Source organism: Hyperolius riggenbachi, chromosome 2, assembly GCF_040937935.1.
Source record: "Hyperolius riggenbachi isolate aHypRig1 chromosome 2, aHypRig1.pri, whole genome shotgun sequence".
Taxonomy (NCBI): domain Eukaryota; kingdom Metazoa; phylum Chordata; class Amphibia; order Anura; family Hyperoliidae; genus Hyperolius; species Hyperolius riggenbachi.
In genome coordinates this window covers 33,870,071-33,897,792 of record NC_090647.1, presented here as the reverse complement: position 1 = coordinate 33,897,792, position 27,722 = coordinate 33,870,071, and the positions used below count along the sequence as shown (strand labels likewise).

Genomic DNA, 27,722 nt, shown 5'->3' with positions numbered 1-27,722 from the left:
GACCTTCTGCAGCAAAAGGAGGGAGACTCCTTAGGAGTAGTCAAAGTCAGGTCATCTTAATCCCAGTGAAATGTAACTAGCCCAAGCATGGGCAAACTAGGCCCTCCAGCTGTTAAGGAGCTACAAGTCCCACAATGCATTGCAGGAGTCTGACAGCCACAGTCATGACTCATAAAGGCAAATGCATTGTGGGACTTGTAGTTCCGTAACAGCTGAAGGGCCGAGTTTGCCCATGCCTGAACTAGCCTCTAAAGATCACCAGTTCGGAGACCATAAGCCATACAGCAGAATCGTAAGTACATATCATGGTTTCTGTACCTGTTCATGCCCCCCGTTGACCCCCATAACCCAGGGGCCCATCCATCAGGCCATACAAGTGTGGCCACTATGACCAACCCCCTAACTCCACACATTTGGCATCTTTATTTGCAGTTACAGGTGCTCCTTATGAGAGGACACCTCCAGTAGCATCAGAGAACCCTGAGGTTGCCATTAAACTTAAACCATTTGGGTGGAGAGTTTGACCAGACCATGACCTTCTCCAGGAGGTAGTGCTGGAGAGGAAGCTGTGATGTAAAAAGATGGAGTCCCCGCCTATGGCCCTGAACTGTCCTCCAGGAGCTGCTCCCTCGATGATTCATCAGTTCAGGTTTCTGGTGGATCATTTATATTATCCCTCTTGAGATGCTTGGAGATCTCTGGACCCCGATCCTGCTAATATCCAACTGTGACAAAATATTACTCAATGGGTAAATTGGCCCTAAAGGGACAAACTATTTATTTTTAAATGTAAGGCAAAAATAAACAATAACTTGAACATAGACTTTTTTTACATCCTGTATTTCAGTTGACAATGAGCCAAATATCATCATCCATTTGTCTCATTTGGAAGACCATCTGATTTTGGACTCTTATCTGATGTTCTTACATAAGACATATATAAGTTTCAGAATACTGCAGTGCTTGACGGACCTTTCTGGCGGTGTGTACGTCATTGTGGATGTGTGTTTCTCTTCTGATTGACCACGGTCATCATCCTTTCATCGCTATTTTGACCAGCTGTCTTGTAGTATGGCAAAAACTCTGTCCCTTATTTTACCAAGATAGCGTCTTAATGTATTTCTTTTTTTGTTTGGGGGAGGGGGGGGGGGAGGAGACATCTTTCAAATCAAACTGTATTGTGATGTTTTTGCTCAAATTAGGCTTAAAGGGGCACTACAGCGAAAAACTGTAAAATTTAAAATGTGCAAACATATACAAATAAGACATATTTTTTCCAGAGTAAAATGAGCCATAAATTACTTTTCTCCTATGTTGCTGTCACTTACAGTAGGTAGTAGAAATCGGACAGAAGTGACATGTTTTGGACTAGTCCATCTCTTCATAGGGGATTCTCTACAAGGCTTTTATTCTTTATAAAGATATTCCCTAAAAAGGATTTAAACAATGATGCTGGCCAGCTTCCTTGCTCACTACACAGTTTGTTGGCAGTTGGACACAGCAACTGCCATTCACTAAGTGCTTTTGAAAATAAATAAAACCCTGAGAATCCCCCCATAAAGAGATGGACTAGTCCAAAACCTGTCACTTCTGTCAGATTTCTACTACCTACTGTAAGTGACAGCAACATAGGAGAAACGTAGTTTATGGCTCATTTTACTCTGGGAAAAAAAATATACGTCTTATTTGTATGTGTTTGCACATATTTTACAGTTTTTCGCTGTAGTGCCCCTTTAACTGCTGCTCATACAATATCCAAGTTTGTCAACAGCTTCAGAATTTTCTCTTGAGTGCTGCCCAATACACACTGGCAACCGAGCTGACCACTTATGTTTAACGTGGACCTGACCTCAGAACCTTCCTCTCTGCCCTATAAGATAAGCAGCAGCATAATAACATTTAAAGAAAAAACATTTTTGTTACAGCGAATACAAAGCATGTAATAAATCTGCAGTGTCTACTTCCTGCTTTCATGGAAGCAGACATATTCTCAACATCCTGTGCTTTCAAATAAGCTTAGCTGCCGTGTCTGTCAGGTGACACAGTGGAGAGATCAAATTACAGTGGCGATTAGTCAAAAATGAGGGGGAATTAGACAGGCTAAACTCTCTAAATACATACAGGGTGCATTTCTCTAAGTTTTCCTTCTGTCCTGTGCAAGAGTTCAGGTCCAGTGGAGCTGAACTCTTGCACAGGACAGAAAGAAAGCATAGAGAAATGCACCCTGTATGTATTTAGGGAGTTCAGCCTGTCTAATTCCCCCTCATCTGTCTCTTAGCAAAAGTTGTAATTTGATCCCTCATCTGTGTCAGCTGACTGCCAGGGCAAAGAGTTCGTTTGTAAACACAGGATGTTAACAATATGTCTGCTTCCATGAAAGCAGGAAGTAGACACTGCAGATTTATTACATGCTTTGTATTAGCTGTAACAAGGAAATGTTTTTCTTTAAGGGTTATTATGATGTTGCTTATCTTATAGAGCAGAGAGGAAGTTCTGTATTCAGGTCCGCTTTAAGAAAGGTTATTCAAGAGAATAATAACATTTAGGACACCTGAATGGAGGCCGATTTACTTCCTTTTAAACAATGCAAATTGCCTGACTGTCCTGCTGATCCCTCTGCCGCCAATGCTTTTAGCCAAACACCTGGAACAAGCATGCAGATCAGGTGCGCCGACTGAAGTCTGACTACACTAGTCACATGTTTGTTTCAGGTGTGGGATTCACACCATACTGATGTATGAAAGATTATCTGGATGGTATGGTTTAAAAGGAAATAAATATGGCAGCCTCCATATCCCTTACTTCAGGTTTTCTTTCAAGTGAACCCGAGGTGAAAGTGATATGGAAGCTGCCATATTTATTCCCTTTTAAAGTATATCAGTTGCCTGGCAGCCCTGCTGATCTATTTGGCTGCAGTAGTGTCTGAAGTACACCAGAAACAAGCATGCAGCTAATCTTGTCAGTTCTGACAATATTGTCAGAAACGCCAGATCTGCATATGCTGGTTTAGGGTCTATGGCTGAAAGTATTAGAGGCAGAGGATCAGCAGAGCAACTGGTATTGCTTAAAAAGGAAATAAATATGGCAGGCAGCTTCCATAGGTCTCACATCTCTGGTTCACTTGGAAAGTTTGTTACATGCTGCCAACAGCTCCCTGTCCTGTCATATGCGTTATTGGACCTTGATGCCTTTGAATTGTTCCAGGACAACACATTTTTGACCATTAGTTGGAAAGCAGTATCAGCAAATGTATGTCTATATTAATCTTCTAAATCTACAGTGTCTAAAAGACCGCCTTTCAGCAGAGGAGGTGTACTAGGCAATATGGGCAGCCTTCAAATCTAGAACCCTTTAGGAGTTTCATCTCCAATAGAACAATGTTCACATGGACCTCTTTTCATCTAAGGTAACATCTCCTTCTTGTCCATGGCCCGTTGATGCCATTTTAGATTCGTCCTCTTCTTGGATCCACTGGTCGATACTGGGAAAAATATACTTGTCTTCATACCGATGGAAAGAGGATTCTGAAAATATCTGTAGTGAGATGATGTCACACAGTCCCTTGATTTGGGCAAAACTTGAGCCAGTTAACACAAGCAGCGTTGCCAGTAGAACGTTCCCGGCTCCAACTCCATTCACCCGAGGCTGACTTTCCCAAAGCTTAAGGTTGTGACCCCTGCAGCAGGTCCCAGAGACCACCAGCAAGGACCCCACCGTGTGTTTATCAAATTCTTTTATCTTCTCGCAGCAGTAATCTTGTCGACATCGCATGTTGAACAGAAGTTCGTCCAGGCACGATTCAAAGACAACATACTTCTTTTCTTTGGCGTATTCTTCCTCAAGTGGCAAAGGCACGTTATCTTCATCTGACGATACAGAGCTGGAAACATTGGAATCAGTTTGTTTTAACGAGTCAGACAGTTTGTTTTCGGTGTTCTTTTTTTTCCTTTTGTGTTTTACTGTGGGAGGAATGTTACCGGTTCCATTATCAGTCAGTGAACATGACCCCTGGGTAGATAAATGTCCATTTTCGTTGCAAGGACCGTCCTCCTGGATTTGAACTTCTACTTGTTTCTCTCTTTGAACTTTGCCCTCTTCGTCCTCTTCCGTATGTTTCTTACCATAAGACTGTTTCTTGTGGACTCTTTTCCCTGTTGATAGACCATCAGAGGTTGACTTGATAGCATCCCCGTGAAAATGACCAGTTTCATTATTCTGTGTCTGTATTTCAAGGATATCATCTTCCCCATTCTGACTTGGTTTTGGAACAGGAGAAGGTTTCTCGGTGGTTGTCCTGTCTAAAATCGTGTTCTCGGAATGTAGGGTGCCATTTTCACTTTGAGAACTCGCTTGCTTTAGCTGAGTGACAACTGACTCCCAGTCGTCTACGGTGATGACCTCGAAAAAAGATAGCTCATTGGTGTCCATTTCATCCTCCTGTTCTGAATCACCTACCTGTGACCCGGTATTTTGGGAAGGTCTCAAAACCCTTTCATTAGGGTTCTCTACGTCTTTTATTTGAAATGCCATCATTTCTGAGTCCTTGACGGGAATTATTTCAAGAGACGGCACCAAGACTGCGTCCATGTCTTTTCCCATCGTGAAATGTTCATTGCCAATTTGCTGGCCTTCAACCAGCCTGAAGCAAGGATCAACTGACGAAAGAGTAAGAACGCCAAGAGGTTCTGTTTGAGTGCTTGTGTTGACAAGTCTCGATTTGAGTTGGACGTGACATTTACACAAGCATTTGACTTTCACTGGTACGACCACTGGTACCGGTGCCTGAGCCAGACTCTTCTTTATCCGGACTCGCTTGATAATTTTGTGCATCATTGGCGGCTTTGCAAAGTCCAGCAGTGACTTTTCTGGGAATTTGCTCGGTCTGGCGCCTACTTTGAGAACTCGTTTTGACCCTTTCCAAACATAGGAGTCTTGGGTGAAGTGGGCTGAGCACATTCTGAACTTGTCGGAACGTTTATCCTCGAGGATCTCTAGAGAGATGAGTTCCAAGTCGTCTTCTTCCACGCCAGCAAGGCGGAGCCACTCTTGGATGTGTGTTATGTTCTTTGGAAAGGGATGAAGAATAATGTGAGGGTACGTGGTCTTTTTTCCTGATCGATGGTGGCATCTAGTCACTGCGCACTTTGGCATATCTAGAATATATAAAATATAGGATACATTAGACCAAGTCCAGGGAAGTAAGGAAAAAGGAACATTGCCTAGTTCTAAGATGGGTTACAACGATAAATACACATTTACTTCAGGTTTCCTTCAACCATTACTTTAACCATTACTGCCTCTGGGAGCCCCACATCCGCAGCAGCAGCCGCAGGGAAGAGCTAGTCACACCCCTGCAGTTTGGGGTGCTGTGCGGGCGATTGTGCAGGCAAATGCCCGCGATCACGATGTAGTCCCCTGTGCCAATCCGAACATGTCTGCCGAGAATGAACACTGGTTTTAGCTCGAAAACAGTGTTCATTCTGAAATAGACCCGTAGGCCACCGTGATCGCAGGCATCCATTGATAACAGCGTCACTTCCTTAGTTACAACGTAGCAACACATTGCTTCTTATAGTGTACATATTGAATGCGAATAGGAAGCGCTCAATGGGGACATCTTGTGGCCAAGTAGTAAAGTTACACCTACATACTTTAGGGAATGCCTTTTTTTTTTAAATATGCATGTCAAGAAGGCATATTATTATTAACCAGTTCACCCCCAAGGGTTTTTATCCTAACGGACCAGAGCAATTTTCAGTTGTCAGCGCTCCTCCCTTTTATTCCCTAATAACTTTATTACTACTTATCACAAGAAAATGATCTATACCTCGTTTTTTTCGCCACCAATTAGGCTTTCTGTGGATAGTACATTTTGCTAAGAATTTTTTTATTCTAAATGCATTTTAATGAGAAAAACAGAAAAAAAAGAAAAAAAATCATTATTTCTCAGTGTTCAGCCTTTATAGTTTTAAAATTAAACATTCTCCTGTGGATAAAACAAACACGTTTTATTTTCCCAGTGGTCCCGATAATTAAACCGTTTAGATTATGTCCCTACCACAATGTATGGCGACAGTATATTATTTTGAAATATAAGTGGTTATTTTTCTGTTTGTTCTGGCCATAATTACAAGCCCCTATGTAATAAATTAAAATTAATTTTCCCCCATAAAATATAGAATAAAAAAAGCTGAGTCCCTAAGGCAACTATTTATTTATTTTTTTTAAGCTGATTTTTTTTTTTTACAAGTGTTTTTTTTGGGGGGGAGGGTTGGAAGTGTAATTTTATTAATGATGTGTATATACTTGAAAATGGATGTATTTTGTAGGTGTAATATACTTTTTGGCCACAAGATGGCGCTAGTGAACACTCATAGGCCGTGTTCATTTTTTTTTTTTTTTACACTTTATTAAACTGTTACATTTCCTGTTTATGTGAATGGGCGTAGCCGCTGTTCGCGGTCACGTCCATTCACTCCAGGCACTGCGATTGGGTAGAGGACTGTTCGGTCCTCTTCCCCAATCACCCAGCACGGGATCCCGACGGTAATGGCGGCGGTAGTGGCGGACACACGGCGGTAGCAGCGGCGGGAATGCGCGACGTATTAAAACGTCATGTTGCTGTTAATAGCGGTAAGCATGACGTTTTAATACGTTAGGATGGCGGTAAATGGTTAAATTATGGGCTAAAAAGTAGTAATGAATGTACAGTGGCTTGCAAAAGTATTCGGCCCCCTTGAAGTTTTCCACATTTTGTCACATTACTTCCACAAACATAAAATCAATTTTATTGGAATTCCACGTGAAACACCAATGCAGACTCCAAGAGGTTTTCTTCCAAGATTACCCTGTATTTGGCTCCATTCATCTTCCTATCAACTCTAACCAGATTCCCTGTCCCTGCTGAAGAGATGCACCCCCAGAGCATGATGCTGCCACCACCATATTTGACAGTGGGGATGGTGTGTTCAGAGTGATGTGCAGTGTTAGTTTTCTGCCACACATAGCGTTTTGCATTTTGGCCAAAAAGTTCCATTTTGGTCTCATCTGACCAGAGCACCTTCTTCCACATGGTTGCTGTGTCCCCCATATGGCTTGTGGCAAACTGCAAATGGGACTTCTTATGTTTTCTGTTAGCAATGGCTTTCTTCTTGCTACTCTTTCATAAAGGCCAACTTTGTGCAGTGCATGACTAATAGTTGTCCTATGGACAGATTCCCCCACCTGAGCTGTAGATCTCTGCAGCTCGTCCAGAGTCACCATGGGCCTCTTGACTGCATTTCTGATCAGCGCTCTCCTTGTTCGGCCTGTGAGTTTAGGTGGACGGCCTTGTCTTGGTAGGTTTACAGTTGTGCCATACTCCTTCCATTTCTGAATGATCGCTTGAACAGTGCTCCGTGGGATGTTCAAGGCTTTGGAAATCTTTTTGTAGCCTAAGCCTGCTTTAAATTTCTCAATAACTTTATTCCTGACCTTTCTGGTGTGTTCTTTGGACTTCATGGTGGTGTTGCTCCCAATATTCTCTTAGACAACCTCTGAGGCCGTCACAGAGCAGCTGTATTTGTACTGACATTAGATTACACACAGATGCACTCTGTCATTAGCACTCATCAGGCAATGTCTATGGGCAACTGACTGCACTCAGACCAAAGGGGGCTGAATAATTACGCACACCCCACTTTGCAGTTATTGATTTGTAAATGTTTGGAATCATGTATGATTTTCGTTCCACTTCTTACATGTACACCACTTTGTATTGGTCTTTCACGTGGAATTCCAATAAAATTGATTCATGTTTGTGGCAGTAATGTGACAAAATGTTGAAAACTTCAAGGGGGCCGAATACTTTTGCAAGCCACTGTAAAAACTTAACAAAAATGCACCTTTACTTCCAAATAAAATATGGTCACCATACATTACACTAGGGTTATACTTTTAACGTTGCAATAACCGGGACAAATGGCAAAATAAAATGTGTAGATTTTAATTATGGTAGCAACATTTTAAAACTAGAATGGCTGAAAACTGAGAAGTAATGATTTTTTTCTATTTTTTTTCTTATTATACCCATTATAATGCATTTAGAATAAAATAATTCTTAGCATAATGTACCACCCAAAGAAAGCCTAATTGGTGGTGGAAAAAACAAGGTACAGATCATTTCACTGTGATAAGTAGTGATAATGTTATTGGGGATGAAAGGGAGGAGCGCTGAAATGTGAAAATTCCTCTTGTCCATAAGGTGAAAAATACCCGCGGGCTGAAATGGTTAAAGAGGACGCTCTTGATGAGGCCTGTGATAGTCATGTAGGCTGAACTTGGACGAACTGCGTTTACAGCTCCACAGAGAGAGGAGGGGGAGAAGAGGCAGATAACTGCATACACTTTCCTATGAGGAGGGGGAAGGGAGTCATGAAGTGGCACATACTGTCCTATGGAGAAAAGAAGGGCAGGGGAGATAGGAGGCTGCATGCACTGTTCTATGAGGAGGGGAAAAGAGGCAGGAGGTGGCTGTGCTATAGAGCGGGGCTGGGGGGTGCATGTACTGTCCTATGCAGAGAAGAGAGGGGATGGGGGAAAGGCAGAAGGCTGCATGCTCTGTCTGCAGTGAAAATACCATAATGAATAAAATTGCTTATTTTTTTTACAATATTCAGTTATAGATTATGTAGTCAGTGTTTGCCCCATTGTAAAATCTTTCCTCTCCCCGATTTACATTCTGAAATTTATCACAGGTGGAGACACCTTTAGTTCTGCTAGGTGATCTCTGCGGAATGTTCATGTCACAGTTGCTCAAGTCTTACCTCTCCTCGCATCCATCGCTAGCTCCTGCAAGGGCGGCGGAGTGTAACGATCGCTCGTTACACTCCAGCTGCCGAGTCCCACGCTGCTCTCCTCGCTTCTGTCTCCGCATGGCGGAGGACACCAGTACAACGTGCTTCCTGGAGCTGGCGTCCTCTGTTGCTAGGCATATGCGCCTCTGCTGCCCTCTTATTGCAGTGGCCATAGGCGGTACTGCACCCTCCGTAATTGAGAGGCAGGGTATTTTAAAAAAGACAAAGACAAACACTTACATAGCGCTTTTCTCCTGGCGGACTCAAAGCACCAGAGCTGCAGCCACTAGGGAACACTCTATAGGCAGTAGCAGTGTTAGGAAGACTTGCCTAAGGTCTCCTACTGAATAGGTGCTGGCTTACTGAACCGGCAGAGCCGAGATTTGAACCCTGGTCTCCCGTGACAGAGGCAGAGCCCTTAACCATTACACTATCCAGAGGAGCTGTCAGCCATACGATCTCAGAAAAAAAACAACACATATATACGTAGATAAATACTTGCTCTACTTACATAACAGATGTATTGCCCAATTGTGTATGCATTGCCTGCCCTCCACTATAGAAAGTGCCTTGTCTCAGCATGAGAAATATTGGCCAATCAGAGAGGAACAGAGATGTGGGAGGGGGAAACAGGAGGGAAAGAGGCTTCAGCTAATCAGACTGCATTAGTTAAGTCTGAGGGGAAAGTAGTACAGCAAAAAAAGGACAACCCAGCATGCCCTGCAACTTCCTTTTTGTGTACCAAATAAGAGTCAGGTAATCTGGGGAATGATCATTTATCAACCAGAAAAGTAATAGTGATTTTAACTTTTGTATTACCTGGTTAGCATCCTTATTTCTTGTTTACTAGATAAAAATAAAGAATTGATTTTGTATTTTATGCCCGACAGTTACACTTTAAGTCCTGCACTCGTACAGCTTATGGCTTTTGCATCCCTGGTCACAGCCACAGCATCTCCCTGCCGCTTTCGTCTCCAAGTCGTCCCCCTGCTGGAATCCCTCTTCGACCAGGATCTCCTCTCCAGATTCCCCTTTGGCTAATCCCTATTGCTCTACCTGCCAGCCTGCCGGCATTTGCCTTCCCTGGATCATCCTTGCCTGTCAGTTTACCCTGCCTCTTAGCTTTGCACTTCCCAGCCTGCCTCCCTGTGCCTTTCCCTGGATCCCTGCACTACACGTTAGTCTCGAGCCTCACTTCCCTGCCTGCTGTGGCAACTCGAGGATTCCCTCAGCTTGCCAGTTCCCTTCAGGGAACTCTCCAGTCACCTGCATCAACCTGGGGATTCCCTCAGCCTGCCAGTTCCCCTCTGGGAACTCTTCAGCTACCCCGGGGATTCCCACCAGCCTGTCCTTCCCCCTCCTGGGTTACTAGCTGGTCAGCTCCCTTCCCGGAGGTACTCAGACTGTCAGCATCTCCAGGACTTACCCTGTCAGTCGGCACCCCTCCTGGGATAGCAGCTGTCAGCCCCTTACCCAGGATTCTCCCTGCCTGTCCGCTGCCCTCCTGGAAGCCCCCCCCCCCCCCCCTCCCCCAGTTAGTGTCCTTCCTGGGATCCCTGTTGGTTAGGCCTTCCTGTCCAGCCAGTCCTGTCCAGCTAGCCTGTCTTGGCCCAATGGTCTGCTCTGCTCAAGACCCCTTCTATCCCGTCAGGTACCCTCCGTTCTTCCAGTCACTGTTGTGGCAGTCCTGGGGGTCGTGACCTGGCAGGCACCAGGCAGCAAAGTAGTCCGCCACCCACTAGGAGAGACGGCCCATCATCCCTTGCGGGGTGCGCTGGAGAAGACCCGTGCCTGCTTAGACTCCACGCCTAGGGCTGCTCGCCCCTTGATACCAGTGACGGGATCAACAGAACGCCGATGGTTAGCAAGGACCATGACAGTTTGTTAGTGAGAGTTCTGTGCACAGAGGGAGATACTGCTTGATATTTGGAAAAAGCCATCACTTCCCACAGTGCAACGAGGTTCACAAACAGCAAACTGTCAGGACCAAGGCCATGACATCACACCATGGGAGGGGTTACACCACAATATCAGCCATGCAGACCCCACTGAAGATCTATTTGAGAAAAGGGAGCGATTTCTTGTGGAAAGGGGGTAACAGCTACTCAAGATCGAACCTTGGTTAAAGTTCCTCTTTAAAGGACACCTGAGGTGAAAATAAAATAAGATAAACAATTGCATCAATCCTCCTCCTTCTAAAAATGACTTTTTTTTTTAGATAGCCCACATTTTTATTTTATAATTAAATCTATTTTAAGTTTTTACTGTTTTATTGTTTTTGCCCAGTGACACATTCATTGAAGTATGCCAGAGCTAAAATCTATGAACCATTGAACCTTTTTATCTCTTTCCTGCTCTGAGAAGCCATTTTCTGCTAGGAGAGTGTTTTATGACTAATTCCTTGTCACTGAGGGTTACACTGTAGTCTGACCCAGGCCTAACCCAGACAGGAATTGCCACATACCTGATTTTTAAACCTTTCAGGCAGAGAAGGAAAAAAAGGAACCCAGCATAGTTATTTGTGTGCTAGGGACTATACATACACATGTCTATCTCATCACGTTACATGTCACCTTGGGTATCCTTTAACTGCATTTAACCCATTCCTTAATGGGCACATAAGACTGGCAATGCATGGCCAGACATCACCCAAAAGAAAAAAGTGCCAGGGATGTGAACCTCTCTAGGTATTTTAATGTTCACTCATGTCTGTAGGTCAAGCCTTTCAATAAAGCTGCATAATTTTGAAGTGGTGCATGGGCCTCCTTTTTCAAACATATCAAAGTGTAGCCAAGGTACAATTATTTCAACAAAGAACTTACTTGCAGCTGAAGCGCTTGTCTTTTCTCAAAAGAAAAAAAAAGGTGAAGAACGACCTAAAAAAAAAAAAAAAAAAAAAAAAAAAAGAAAAAAAAAAAAAGGTAAGGGTAACATATAAGCGAATTTATAGAGTATAAACGGATGAGAGAAAGTTTTGACAGCTATACATAAACATCCCACAACATTATTTGGGTGGAACAGATTCCAGGCACAGAAGTTTAGAACACCTTTATTAACCCCGACAGCTCACTAATCTACTGCACCACATTTCATGCCAGTATAGGGCATGATGTATAGGGCACACAGAGGGGTGAGGTATAATGAGGTATGGGGCACACTGTCACGGTCAGTTACCTGTCCAGGCGAGGCGGCTGGCACATGCGGATGCTGGCAGGCGTCCTGGGGGGTCCCGGCGGGCTTCCCTGCAGGGTGGTCTGTCGGTGCTCGCCAGCGCGCGTTGCGTTGGGCGGTGTGAGCATTGGCGCTGAAAGGCGTTGGTGTGAGGGCCGTCCACGCACACGCGCGCAGGGATGTCTGTTTTATGCATCTTCCTTGTTTGTGCGCGTGTGCGTTTGCGTGCGTGTGGTTGCGCATGCGCGTGTTCGTGTGTGTGCGCATGCGCGCGCAGCACGTTGCACCGTGCGCGCGTGGCACGCTACGTCGTGCGCGCGTTTGCGCGGTGCGCGCCAAAAGGCCTATTTAAGCCTGGAGAGCCCAGACCTCTGTGCTGTAGTATTGCAGCTAGTTTGGTTCCCGTGACCTGACATTCTGTCTGCCTGTACACTGATCCTGCTCCATGTTGACCTTGGCTTGTCTGACTATCCGCTCTGGCTTTGACCCTTGCTACGTACGACTACCCGCTCTGCTGCCGAACCTTGCCCGTCTGAGAACCCGCTCTGTTGCCGAATCCTGCTTGTCTGACTACCCGCTCTGTTACCGACCCCGGCCTGTTCACGGATCTGCTCTCCTGCCTACCAACTACAGGATCTGCGTGTCAAGACCAACACTGGTGTACGGGTCATTGCAGTACCAGACCCGTCCTGCGGAAGTCTCCAGTTCCGGTTTACTCCTGGTTCTGCGAGCACTTCTGCCCCGTGCCAACCAGAGTACCCTGTTCCCAGCTCAGGGCCTTTGGTTGGTAAGTTGCAGGAGTTGCTGCCCTCAGCATAACGGTCTCCATAACTCCAGGTACGTGACAGAATACTACAGCCGAATGTTTCCTCTATCAGAGCCTGAACAGGAGGTGTTGAGAGAATACATCGAGGAAAATGTAAGGAAAGGCTTCATTCGACCTTCAAAGTCCTCTGCGGGTGCTGGAATCTTTTTTGTACAGAAAAAGGATGGGACTCTCAGACCTTGCATCGATTACAGGGAATTGAATAAAGTCACGATCAAGAATAGGTACCCTTTACCACTGATGCCAGAACTATTTCAGAAACTACGCGATGCTAAGATTTTTACAAAACTGGATCTTAGAGGGGCCTATAATCTAGTAAGAATAAGGGAAGGAGATGAATGGAAGACCGCCTTCAGATCACGTTACGGTCATTATGAATATCTGGTCATGCCCTTTGGGCTTTGTAATGCACCGGCTACGTTTCAACACTTCATTAATGATGTACTAAGGGAATTTATCGATCACTTTTTAGTAGTTTACTTAGACGACATCTTGATTTTTTCAGCATCTTTGGAAGAACATAGGAAACAAGTCTGTCAAGTACTGGAACGATTACGATTGCATAGTCTGTATGCAAAGGCCGAGAAGTGTGAGTTCGAACAACATACAATTCAATTCTTGGGACTCATTATTTCTGCTGAGGGGTTCACCATGGATCCACAGAAGGTCCAAGCCATTCTGCAGTGGCCAGCTCCCGTCAATCGGAAAGCAGTTCAAAGATTCGTAGGGTTTGCAAATTTTTACAGGAAGTTTATTAGGAACTTTTCTGCCATCATCTTACCCATTACAAATCTAACCCGGCAACACACTCCGTTTAAATGGACTGCTGAAGCCCAGTGTGCCTTTGAAAAGCTCAAGGAGTTATTTACTTCTGCATCCATTCTCAGACACCCTGACCCAGTATTACCATACATCCTTGAGGTGGACGCTTCAGACTCGGCAGTGGGTGCAATTTTGTCTCAGAGATCAGGTGAAAAAGCCGTGCTTCATCCCATAGCATTCTTCTCTAAGAAATTGTCTGATGCGGAAAGGAACTATGACGTGGGGGACAGGGAGTTACTGGCTATCAAATATGCATTAGAGGAATGGAGGTATTTATTGGAAGGAGCATCCCAAGATATACTGATTTACACGGATCATAGGAACCTAGAGTACCTGAAGACGGCAAAGAGACTCAACCCCAGACAGGCGAGATGGGCACTTTTTTTCTCAAGATTTTCGTTTCATATCACATATCGACCTGGTTCAAAAAATACTAAGCCAGATGCGTTGTCTCGCATGTTTCCTGAAGATGATACGTCACCTGTAATGGACACTGTTCTTTCTAAACAGAACTTCCTATTGATACAACCTGATCTGATCGAGCAACTTCGTCGAAATACTTCAGATCCACCAGATAAAATTAAAGCACAGTTGGTGGCCAAGGATGGTTTGTGGCTCTTCAAGAATAGAATATTCGTGCCCGAGGATCATCGACGGGAAGTGTTCAAACTATATCATGACCATCAGTGGACTGGGCATTTTGGCAGTGCAAAGACATGGGAATTAATTCAGCGCACTTTTTGGTGGCCAGCTCTACGAAAAGACTGTGAGTAATATGTTAAGTCTTGTCAGGTGTGTAATCGGAGTAAGGGTTCAAAGCTTAAACCATGGGGGTTGTTGGATCCTCTGCCTGTTCCTCCTAGACCGTGGCACTCAATTTCTATGGACTTCATTGTAGAATTACCAAATGCGGAAGGTTTAAATACAATTCTTGTGGTGGTGGATCGATTGACAAAAATGGCGCACTTCATTCCCATGACAGGATTACCTTCTGCCAGAATCACGGCTACAGTATTCATCAAAGAGATCGTACGTTTGCATGGGGTTCCTAACAACATTGTGTCAGACAGAGGGACTCAGTTCACGTCACAATTCTGGAAAAGTTTATGCCAATTACTCAATATACAGTTGCATTTCTCATCCGCTTATCATCCCCAATCCAACGGACAAACAGAACGCACCAACCAGACATTGGAACACAGTGTTCTCCCCAGGCTCTTTTAGCCGGGTGCTCCACCCGGCTAGATTTGGTGATCACCTCCTCACCTCCTCCTATGCTGTAAGCAGAGTTGCCCTGCATTTTCATCTCGACCCACCCGGCTACTTTTTCATGCCACCCGGCTGGAAAAAAATTCTGGGGAGAACACTGGAACAGTACCTCAGATGCTTCATTTCAGGATTACAGGATAACTGGTCTCAGTTGTTACCATCTGCGGAATTTGCGTATAATAATTCTGTACATTCTTCTACTAAACAAACCCCATTTTTTGCTAATTACGGTTACAATCCGTCATTTTTGCCTGGAATGATAGAAGAATTTCCGGTTCCTGCTGTGGAAGAATTAGTCAAATGGCTGGCTCAGAATAATCAACTCCTGCAACAATCTATGGCTCAGGCTCAAGGGAACTTCAAGAAGAAGGCTGATTGTCACAGGAGAGGAGATTTGGACTTGGGAATCGGAGATCGTGTGTACTTATCAACCAGGAATCTAAAACTCTCATGCCCGTCCAAAAAATTAAGTCCCAAATTTATTGGACCTTTTAAAATAAAAAGAAGAGTAGGACAAGCATCCTATGAACTCGAACTTCCCAGCAGTTTCAGAATACACCCTGTATTTCACGTTTCTTTATTGAAACCGGTATCGCCGGAACTCTTTGTGGGACAAAACTCTATACCACCTCCACCAGATATGGTGGATGGTGAAGAGGAATTTGAAGTGGAAGATATCCTTGATTCCAGATGGAGGAATGGTGGTCTACAATACTTGATCAAGTGGAAAAACTATGGAATTGAGGACAACTCTTGGGAACCAGTCTCGTTTGTCCATGCAACCGCATTGGTGAGAAGATTCCATCAGAGGTTCCCTGATAAACCAAGTCTAAAAGGCATCCGGAGGCTGCCCGTAAGGGGGGGGCATTGTCACGGTCAGTTACCTGTCCAGGCGAGGCGGCTGGCACATGCGGATGCTGGCAGGCGTCCTGGGGGGTCCCGGCGGGCTTCCCTGCAGGGTGGTCTGTCGGTGCTCGCCAGCGCGCGTTGCGTTGGGCGGTGTGAGCATTGGCGCTGAAAGGCGTTGGTGTGAGGGCTGTCCACGCACACGCGCGCAGGGATGTCTGTTTTATGCATCTTCCTTGTTTGTGCGCGTGTGCGTTTGCGTGCGTGTGGTTGCGCATGCGCGTGTTCGTGTGTGTGCGCATGCGCGCGCAGCACGTTGCACCGTGCGCGCGTGGCACGCTACGTCGTGCGCGTGTTTGCGCGGTGCGCGCCAAAAGGCCTATTTAAGCCTGGAGAGCCCAGACCTCTGTGCTGTAGTATTGCAGCTAGTTTGGTTCCCGTGACCTGACATTCTGTCTGCCTGTACACTGATCCTGCTCCATGTTGACCTTGGCTTGTCTGACTATCCGCTCTGGCTTTGACCCTTGCTACGTACGACTACCCGCTCTGCTGCCGAACCTTGCCCGTCTGAGAACCCGCTCTGTTGCCGAATCCTGCTTGTCTGACTACCCGCTCTGTTACCAACCCCGGCCTGTTCACGGATCTGCTCTCCTGCCTACCAACTACAGGATCTGCGTGTCAAGACCAACACTGGTGTACGGGTCATTGCAGTACCAGACCCGTCCTGCGGAAGTCTCCAGTTCCGGTTTACTCCTGGTTCTGCGAGCACTTCTGCCCCGTGCCAACCAGAGTACCCTGTTCCCAGCTCAGGGCCTTTGGTTGGTAAGTTGCAGGAGTTTCTGCCCTCAGCATAACGGTCTCCATAACTCCAGGTACGTGACACACACAGAGGGATGAGGTATAATGAGGTACGGGGCACACAGAGGGATGAGGTATAATGAGCTATAATGAGGTATGGGGCACACAGAGGGATGAGGTATAATGAGGTACGGGGCACACAGAGGGATGAGGTATAATGAGCTATAATGAGGTATGGGGCACACAGAGGGATGAGGTATAATGAGGTACGGGGCACACAGAGGGATGAGGTATAATGAGGTACGGGGCACACAGAGGGAGGAGGTATAATGAGGTATGGGGCACACAGAGGGATGAGGTATAATGAGGTACGGGGCACACAGAGGGATGAGCTATAATGAGGTACGGAGCACACAGAGGGATGAGGTATAATGAGCTATAATGAGGTATGGGGCACACAGAGGGAGGAGGTATAATGAGGTATGGGGCACACAGAGGGATGAGGTATAATGAGGTATGGGGCACACAGAGCGATGAGTTATAATGAGGTACGGGGCACACAGAGGGATGAGGTATAATGAGGTACGGGGCACACAGAGGGATGAGGTAAAGTGAGGTATGGGGCACACAGAGGGATGAGGTATAGGGCACACAGAGGGATGAGGTATAGTGAGGTATGGGGCACACAGAGGGGTGAGGTATAATGAGGTATGGGGCACACAGAGGGATGAGGTATAATGAGGTATGGGGCACACAGAGGGATGAGGTATAGTGAGGTATGGGGCACACAGAGGGATGAGGTATAGTGAGGTATGGGGCACACAGAGGGATGAGGTATAGTGAGGTATGGGGCACACAGAGGGATGAGGTATGAGGTATAGGGCACACAGAGGGATGAGGTATAGTGAGGTATGGGGCACACAGAGGGGTGAGGTATAATGAGGTATGGGGCACACAGAGGGATGAGGTATAATGAGGTACAGGGAACACAGAGGGATGAGGTATAATGAGGTACGGGGCACACAGAGGGATGAGGTATAATGAGGTATGGGGCACACAGAGGGAGGAGGTATAATGAGGTATGGGGCACACAGAGGGATGAGGTATGGGGCACACAGAGGGATGAGGTATGGGGCACACAGAGGGATGAGGTATGGGGCACACAGAGGGATGAGGTATGAGGTATAGAGCACACAGAGGGATGAGGTATAATGAGGTACGGGGCACACAGAGGGGTGAGGTATAATGAGCTATAATGAGGTATGGGGCACACAGAGGGGTGAGGTATAGTGAGGTACAGGGCACACAGAGGGGTGAGGTATAATGAGCTATAATGAGGTATGGGGCACACAGAGGGGTGAGGTATAGTGAGGTACAGGGCACACAGAGGGGTGAGGTATAATGAAGTATGGGGCACACAGAGGGATGAGATATAATGAGGTATGGGGCACACAGAGAGATGAGGTATAGTGAGGGATACCTCATTATACCTCATCCCTCTGTGTGCCCCATACCTCATTATACCTCACCCCTCTGTGTGCCCCGTACCTCACTATACCTCATCCCTCTGTGTGCCCCGTACCTCACTATACCTCATCCCTCTGTGTGCCCCGTACCTCATTATACCTCACCCCTCTGTGTGCCCCGTACCTCACTATACCTCATCCCTCTGTGTGCCCCATACCTCACTATACCTCATCCCTCTGTGTGCCCCATACCTCATTATAGCTAATTATACCTCATCCCTCTGTGTTCCCTGTACCTCATTATACCTCACCCCTCTGTGTGCCCCGTACCTCACTATACCTCATCCCTCTGTGTGCCCCATACCTCATTATACCTCATACCTATATAGTGAGGTATGGGGCACACAGAGGGATGAGGTATAAAGAGGCATGGGGTACAGAGAAGTTTGGGATAGTAATATAGCATAGCTAGGCTTTGCACCAGGGGCCACAGCTGAACGGTGAAACTTGAGAACAGAAAAGGCATCTGCCTGTTTTACTCACCTGCTTCCAGCTAAGAGAACAAAGAGCCTGGATCACTCCTTCCAACAATGCTGGAGGACAGACCACCTGTAACCCTTCTGCAAGAAAAAACACAAGAGCAACATGTAAAGAATTAACAAAAAAAACAAACAAATAAACAAAACAAAAAAAAAAATCACAACACAGATAAAGTATAGAAAAAAAACAAAACTGTCAGTGCCTATTTACTATTCACAGATGGTCAGAAACATGCCGTTATTGTTTGCTGAAATAATGCCGATCTTCTGTTGATTGCCGTATTCACAAAATAAGTGCAAAACACTCAACTTTCAGTTTATGCCAAATATTGGCACTGTTATCCACCATCACGTTTTATCATCGGAGGTGACAAATTAAATTTTTTTTTTTTTTTTTTTAATAACAATAAATGGTCTATTATGTATATGCAAATTGTAGCAAAATTTATTTAAATAGGTTCACAATAATAAAAATTAGGATATATGTGGGGTGAAAGGATGTGGGGAAAATTACAATAAAAACATTAAACACATTGCGGGGCTAACTAATCACTTTGCTGGCCAGCTTATGTTCGATAATGATCCATGTGTGCATACATTCACCACATTCAACCTGCAATGTTTTTGATGTAATTTACGTAACTATGCAGTGGTACCACTTATAGGCTTTTTTAAGTGCGCAGTATAAGCGCGAATGGGGTTGGTAGATAGTCTCTGGCAAGCGTGAGCTATATGCTGCTTGATCTGTGTAGATAGCAAAAGTCAGTCACTTAATAGTACTATGCAGCTTTACGAACATGCTTTAGCTTAGAAGCAGGATGGCAAGCAAGCAGTCTCTTAGTAGAATGCAGATAGGTTTTGGCAATTGTATTAGTCTTGTATATGTTTGTATTCTGCAAAGCGCATTGCTATCTCACCAGTTTACTTGCCGCTGTGATCACCATTCAGCTCCTTGGTTGTGGTGCGTTTGTCGTTTTAGGAGCGGTCTGCACTGAGCGGCGGTGTGCGGACCCTTAAGCGGCTGGCGTCCCAGCTTGCTTGTTCGCCGGGTCTATCCATAACTCCAGCCTGATTAGCACCACAACCAAGGAGCTGAATGGTGATCACAGCGGCAAGAAAACTGGTGAGATAGCAATGCGCTTTGCAGAATACAAACATATACAAGACTAATACAATTGCCAAAACCTATCTGCATTCTACTAAGAGACTGCTTGCTTGCCATCCTGCTTCTAAGCTAAAGCATGTTCGTAAAGCTGCATAGTACTATTAAGTGACTGACTTTTGCTATCTACACAGATCAAGCAGCATATAGCTCACGCTTGTCAGAGACTATCTACCAACCCCATTCGCGCTTATACTGCGCACTTAAAAAAGCCTATAAGTGGTACCACTGCATAGTTACGTAAATTACATCAAAAACATTGCAGGTTGAATGTGGTGAATGTATGCACACATGGATCATTATCTAACATAAGCTGGCCAGCAAAGTGATTAGTTAGCCCCGCAATGTGTTTAATGTTTTTATTGTAATTTTCCCCACATCCTTTCACCCCACATATATCCTAATTTTTATTATTGTGAACCTATTTAAATAAATTTTGCTACAATTTGCATATACATAATAGACCATTTATTGTTATTTAAATTGCATTAGACTGGTTGTGTATTGAAGTGCAGCGCTGTATCATTGTGTATAATACTAGTGGATATCATCCACAGGAAACAGACGCCACAGTGTGTACTGAGGCGCAGATCTAGGAGGTTTAGTCACCTCAAATATTTAGGGAGACGAATTAAATCTTGCTTTACTGTGGCTTCTTCCAGCCCCTAGAGGTCACGTGTCCCTCGCCACAGCTCCGATCTGCTCCTGTCTCCCGGTGGCAGTCTCTGACGGCCTTCTGCACATGTGTGGGCTAACACAGTACGCTCCCAATGACGTGGGCACATTCGCACACACATGCGCAGAAGATGCCAACCCATCGGGAGTTGTCGATCCCAGTGGGACCCAGGGGAAGACCGAAGCTGTAGGGAGGGACACAAATTACGTCTAGAGGCTGGAAGAAGCCCCAGGTAAGTTAAGCTAGATTTAATATTTGTCACCTTGGATATCCTTTGAAGGACAGTTTCCCAACCCTGTCCTCAAGGCCCACCAACGGTGCATGTTTTGCAGCAAACCACAAACATTCACAGGTGGGGTAATTAGTGTCTCGGCAGAGTGGATTAACTACCTCGCTGGATTTCCACAAAACATGTACTGTTGGTGGGCCCTGAGGACAGGGTTGGGGAAAACTGCTTTAAAGCAAACCTATGAGGTTTACTACAACCAATCTGGAATACTTACCTTAGGAAAGGGAAGCCGTTGGACCCTGAACAGCTTTTGTGGGTGACCACTCTGCACAGATCACACTTGAGTGAATCACTTGGTTTTTGCCGCTGTGCAAAATTGCATGTAGAAATTGAAGTATGGATTTCTTGTGGACATCTGTGGTCAAGTGTTAAAAGGTGTGTTTTTCTGCGTACGGGTAAAATCAGTTCTGTTACCTTTTCCGCATACCGCCAGCGATCCCTACTGCCAATAGTCAGCTGCTGTCGGCTATTGCCAAGAATCGCCAGCTGAAAACCGTGGCTGTTTTTCAGAGGATTCAAGTATGATCCCTGCCTTAATGTTGAAGGTCCTACAGTATCTTCCAGAGCCTACAGCAGGGACAGATCCTTACCCCTCTGGGAAGAGGCACGGTTTCTGCCATAGAACTCACCTAAAACAAGCATGTTGCTAATCCAGACAGATTTCAGTTAAAAACATCTTAACCACATGCTTGTTCAGGAGCTATGAGTAAAAGTATTAGAGGCGAGGGATCAGAAGGACTGCCAGGCAACTGGTATTGTTTAAAATGAGATAAATATGGCAGCCTCCATATTCCTCTCACTTCAAGTTTCCTTTATCATCTTAGAGGCAGAGGATCAGCAGGACAGCCAGGAAATATGCATTGTATAAAAGGTAATGCATAGGAAATAAATATGGTAGCCACCATATCTCTCGTCCCTTTCAGGTGAGCTTCAAGGCAAACAATGGGTTCCTATTCGTAGGAAGATCTCAGCAGGGGATTGATTATCAGCGGAAATCTGATCAGAAATTAATTCTGAGCAGACAGATAGGAGCTCAAATGACTGATGAAGATTAAGGTAGCCATACATGTAGTGATTCTGATTCAATCAACAAAGTGACCAACTTTATTGGGGAATCGACTTCGTGATGCTACCTTTACCACCACTCCAACCAGTGAATCATCAGAAATTATCAGAAGGTCAGCAAAGATCTAAAGCTGCCCATACACTGGCCCGATTTGCGGCCGTTTCGACAGCAGATTCGATTACTGGGATCGAATCTGCTGCCAATCGTTCGCGCTAAACGCACACGCCGATCCGATTTCTTCCCGAAATCGGATCGGTCCGTCGATTGCGCCGCGCGGAAAAATACCGTCGATCGCCCGCGGGTAGGGAGCGCGTTGCTAGCGGCGGCCGATCCGATCAGGTATACATTACCTGACGCTGGCTCCCGGGCATCTTCTCCGCGCTGCACGGCTCTGTTCCTGCGTCCATCCCAGCGTACATTAACTTCCTGTGTCACTGCAGTGACCAGGAAGCTCAGATAGAGGGCGCTCTACAGTGTACGCTGGGATGCGGTGCGGGGCCCACGCGGAGAAGAGGACCCGGAGCCAGCCTTAGGTAATGTATACGGGGGGGGAGACAGGCGGCAGGAGCAGCTCAACAGATTGTAATCGGTTTCAGGCTGAAACCGATTCACAATCTGTTTGCAGTAAAGGCAGCCATACGATCCCTCTCTGATCAGATTCGATCAGATAGGGATCTGTCAGCTGGTCGATCTAATGGCAAATCGACCAGTGTATGGCTACCTTTAGGGCCCTTTTCCCCTTGTGCGGTATCGCTGCTGATTCCCCTCTGACGAAATCGCATGCGGGTGCGATTCCGCATAGGTTAGTATTTATGCGATTTTAACCATGTCACTGCCTGTGTGATTTAACATTAGTTTCTATGCGAAATCGCGGTAAAAAACGCATGCCAAAACAGCATGCGATTTCCCAATTAAATACATTAGCGGCAATTCGCATAGTGGTGTGCAGGGTGCGAATTCTGAGGGCTCTTCTGTGCAGATTTCTCCCGCACAGAAAAATGCTCAGGATTACTGACAAGTGGAAACAGGGCCATCCACTTGTATTGGCTATGCGAATCCGCATGCAGACAATGCATGCAGATTCGCGATAGTGGAAACGGGCCCTAACAGATTACTAACAGGTTTAATCAAAGTAATCACACTCGTCACAAGTGTTAGAAATCTGACTTGTGTATTTATATTCATTAGAACAAATGGCTGAGGTGCACAGAGTCTGCAGCATGCAATATACAGTGCTGCCCATAATTATTCATACCCCTGGCAATTTTTTACTTAAAGTCACTTTTATTCAACCAGCTAGTAATTTTTTGATGGGAAATGACATAGGTGTCTCCCAAAAAATAATAAGATGATGTACAAGAGGCATTACTGTAGTGTAGAAAATAAACATATCTCAGCTTTTATTTACATTTGAGCAAAAGGTGTCCAGTCCAAAATTATCCATACCCTTCACAAACTGTCACAGTCTGTGGGAAAATCCAAAGTTCTATACCATCCCAAATAGTCCAAGCTGTTCTAAATCATCCTAACTACCCTGCTTAATTTGGAACAGCTGTTTTAATCAACTCAACAGGTGAAAAACAGCACCTCTTTGCAGTTGGTTTGTGGATAGTCAGTGCTAAGACAAAAGAGCTCAGTGATGACTTGTGGCTGCGCATTGTGGCTGCTCACAAGTCAGGATAGGGCAACAAGGCCATTTCTAAATGTTTTCAAGTTCCAGCTGCTACAGTGCAAAGTATCATTAAAAGATACAAGATGTTCCGCACTGGAAAATCTCAAGAGGACGTGGTCGGAAGCCAAAAGGGACGCCTGTGCTGGCCAGGAGGATAGTGAGAGAGGTGAAAAAGAATCCAAGGATCACCACCAAGGCCATCCGGGTGAATCTGGGCTCTGCTGGTGGAAATAACAATAATATTTATATAGCGCTTTTCTCCCTGGGGACTCAAAGCGCTGTGACCCTGCATTATGCAGTCTCAAAGGCTAGGGAAAAGAGGTGAGTTTTTAGCCTTTTTTTTAAAGCTGTCCAGAGAAGGAGCCTCTCGTACTGAATGTGGAAGTGAGTTCCATAGAGTAGGGGCTGCATAGGAAAAGGCCCGAGCACCAAATGTTAAGTGTATCCTGGGAATAACCAGCTTCATCTTGTTGGCAGAGCGGAGGGTGCGTGGAGGGGCATAAAGTTCCAATAGATCCGCTATGTATTTGGGTCCCATGTGGTGTAGAGCCTTAAATGTCAGCAGGCAGATCTTAAAATTGATTCTCCATTTTACTGGCAACCAGTGAAGAGTTTGCAGTACTGGGGTGATGTGTGAGCTGCGGGGGGCATTGGCTAGGAGTCTGGCTGCAGCATTCTGTACTAGCTGTAAGGGGCGCAGAACCTTATCTGTAGATCCGATTAACAGGGCGTTGCAGTAGTTTAGGCGGGAGGATACAAATGCGTGAACCAGGGCAGGTAGGTCTTCAGCTGGGATAAGGTGTTTTATTTTCGCTATATTTCTTAGATGGAAGAAGGAAGACTTGACGACAGCTGATACCTGCTGTCTGAGTTTTAGATTTCCATCCAGGATCACCCCAAGGTTTCGCACAGAGTCTTTATACTGCACAGTATCTCCCCCAATTGCTAGTTTGAGGTGGTGAGTGTTTTGAACTTTATCCATCATGTGTGGACCACCTACCACCAACACCTCTGTTTTGTCAGAGTTCAGCCTCAGCCAGCTGGTGTTCATCCAATTTTGTAAATCCACTAGACACGCATTTATGGATGCTGATGGGTCTTGGGTGCCAGGCTTGAAGGACAGATACAGTTGTGTGTCATCTGCATAACAATGGTATCCTAAACCATAGTTCTGGATTATTTTGCCCAGTGGGAGCATGTAGACTGCAAAGAGTAATGGTGATAGTACAGAACCCTGTGGAACTCCATAGGCAAGTGGCACTGGATTAGAGTAGTGTGTGCCCAGACATACTTGCTGTGTCCTGCCAGATAGGAAGGTCTGAAACCAGCTAAGAACAGTACCCCTTAGGCCACAGTAATTCTTCAGTCGCTGGATTAGTATTTCATGGTCCACAGTATCAAATGCTGCTGACAAGTCAAGAAGAATCAGAATTGAGCAATCACCCTTGTCTCAAGGCAGACGATACAACGGACATTGCACACTGCTGGGTTCCACTGATGCAGAACAAGGATGACACCACTTCTCCAGATAAGGCCCACAAAAGCTTGTTTGGCCTTTGCAAATGCTCATCTGGACAAAAAACTTTTGGTCTTCTGTGTTATGGTCAGATGAAACACAAATTGAGATGTTTGGTCACAATGATGTTTCCTTCATTTGGCTTAAAAAAGGAGAAGCTGTCAACCCAAAAAAACACCATTCCCACTGTCAAACATGGTGGTGGAAACCTAATACTTTGGGGGTGTTTTTCAGCCAATGGACCAGGGAACCTAATCATAGTAAACGGCACCATGAAAAAAAGAGCAATACATGAGGATTCTCAACAACATCAGGCAGTCTGCAGAGAAACTTGGCCATGGGCACCAGTGGGCATGACCCAAAACTCACAGTAAAGGGGCCCATACACTTACCCATTTTCCCGCCGATAAACAGCAGATTCGATCACTGTGATCGAATCTGCTATGAAATTGTTGCACAAGCGCTGACCGAAATCGATTGTTCCCATCATTCCTGTCCGTGCAGAAGATTTAGCTCGATCCCCAGCGGGTCGGGAGTGCATCGATTGCAGCGTTCGAATGTCTGAAAACCGACGCTAGCGGCAATACATTACCTGATCCGGCCGGCGCGAGTCCCCGCTGCTTCTTCTCCGCGCTGGGCTCCGAGTCCGGCAGGCTTCACTTCTTCCTGCCCCGACAGGAAGTTTAAACAGTAGAGCGCCCTCTACTGTTTAAACTTCCCTGGACAGGAAGTACAGTGAAGCTGGAGGAGCCCTGAGCGGAGAAGAAGACAGCGGAGATCGGGGGACTCGCGCCGGCCGGATCAGGTAATGTATGCGGGGGGGCAGCGTCAGCTTCACAGATGGTGATCGGTTTCATGCTGAAATCGATTCACAATCTGTTTGCAGTAAAGGCAGTTATATGATCCCTCTCTGATCAGATTCGATCAGAGAGGGATCTATCTGTTGGTCGATCTAATGGCAAATCGACCAGTGTATGGCCACCTTAATAGTGATGAAGAAATGGTTAGCAGACAGCAACATTAACGTTTTGGAGTGGCACAGCCAGAGTCCTGACTTGAATCCAACTGATAATCTGTGGAGAAAGCTAAAGGTCAGGGTGATGGCAAGAAGACCCTCCAATTTGAAGGATTTGGAGCTCATTGCTAAAGATGAATGGGCAAAAATACCTGTGGAGACATGCAAAAAGCTGGTCTGCAATTATAGGAAACATTTGGGTGCTGTAATAACCAATAAACGCTTTTCTATTGATTATTGAGAAGGGTATGAATAATTTTGGATTGGACACTTTTTGCTCAAAATGTAAATAAAAGCTGAGAAACAATAATGCCTCTTGTACATAGTCTTATTATCTTTTGGGAGACACCTATGTAATTTCCCATCACAAAAATGACTTGCTAATTGAATAAAAGTAACTTTAAGTCAAGATTTGCCAGAGGTATGAATAATTATGGGCACCACTGTATTAGGCAGAGACAGGTACACTTATACAGCCTGCAGAGAGGGGAATTGGAGCATACAATACATACGGCAGAGACAGGTACACTTACACAGCATGCAGGGACGACTGCAGCATGCGATATGTGGGGTAGAGACAGGTACACTTACACAGCCTGCAGGGAGGAGGACTGGAGCATGCAATATCTGAGGCAGCGACAGGTACACTTACACAGCCTGCAGGGAGCAGGGATAAAAACATGCAATATGTGGGGCAGAGACAGGTACACTTACACAGCTGGAAATGGAGAGGACTGGAGCATGCAATATGAGGGGCTGAGACAGGTACACTTACATAGCCTGCAGAGTGGAGGACTGGAGAATGCAATATGTAGGGCAGAGACAGGTACACTTACATAGCCTGCAGGGTGGAGGGCTGGAGCATGCATGTAGGGCAGAGACAGGTATACTTACATAGCCTGCAGGATGGAGGACTGGAGCATGCAATATGTGGGGCAGAGACAGGTACACTTACACAGCCTGCGGGGAGGACTGGAACATGTTATATGAGGGGCAGAGACAGGTACACTTAGCCTGCAGGGTGGAGGGATGGAACATGCATGTAGGGCAGAGACAGGTACACTTGCATAGCCTGCAGGATGGAGGGCTGGAGCATGCAATATGTGGGGCAGAGACAGGTACACTTACATAGCCTGCAGAGTGGAGGACTGGAGAATGCAATATGTAGGGCAGAGACAGGTACACTTACATAGCCTGCGGGGAGGACTGGAACATGTTATATGTGGGGCAGAGACAGGTACACTTACATAGCCTGCAGGGTAGAGGGATGGAACATCCAGCCAGCGTTCTGGGTCTGTGTGACTCCTTCCTGTGTGTACACTGAATGTCGTTGGTTCCATACTTCATTTCCTGTAGCCTCCCCCTCCCCTCCCTGGTATGTGATCCAGCTGCACAGAGCCGAGCTACACATTGCTGGCACTCCCTCTACAGGCAGAACATGTGTATTGCAATGCATCCCAGCTCTCCCTCTTGGAGGGCTGTCCCCAGTGTGGAGACATTTCTCCCTGTCCTTTGTTTGCTCCTCTTGCTCTTCTTGGGCTCTATTCACAAAGAGCCAAAATTTCCGCAAAATTTTACCGCTATATTTCCGCCAGCGGTAAACTCCGCATTTTTTCCACATTCACTAATATTTTCCGCATGTTTTCCGCATGCGGGAAAAAAGATGCGGAAACAGCCATTATTCATGCGGGAATCATGCGGTAAAAAGGTCGCATGAAAAAGTGTTTAAAAAAAAAAAAATAAAGTACAGCAAGC

At 45.7% G+C, this 27,722-nt stretch overlaps 1 protein-coding gene across 1 annotated transcript in view; it reads right to left on the bottom strand.

Moving 5' to 3' along the window:
- LOC137544750 (uncharacterized) overlaps positions 1–27,303 on the bottom strand; it is a 103,918-nt gene extending 76,615 nt beyond the window's left edge. The window contains exons 1-4 of the mRNA XM_068265841.1: positions 27,215–27,303; positions 18,576–18,652; positions 11,657–11,710; positions 3,383–5,153 (exon numbers count right to left, since the gene is read on the bottom strand). Of these exons, the coding sequence (XP_068121942.1) occupies positions 3,383–5,151 (1,769 nt within the window). The 5' untranslated portion in view covers positions 5,152–5,153; positions 11,657–11,710; positions 18,576–18,652; positions 27,215–27,303. The remainder of the gene's footprint in view (positions 1–3,382; positions 5,154–11,656; positions 11,711–18,575; positions 18,653–27,214) is intronic.
- Positions 27,304–27,722: the final 419 nt, after the last annotated feature.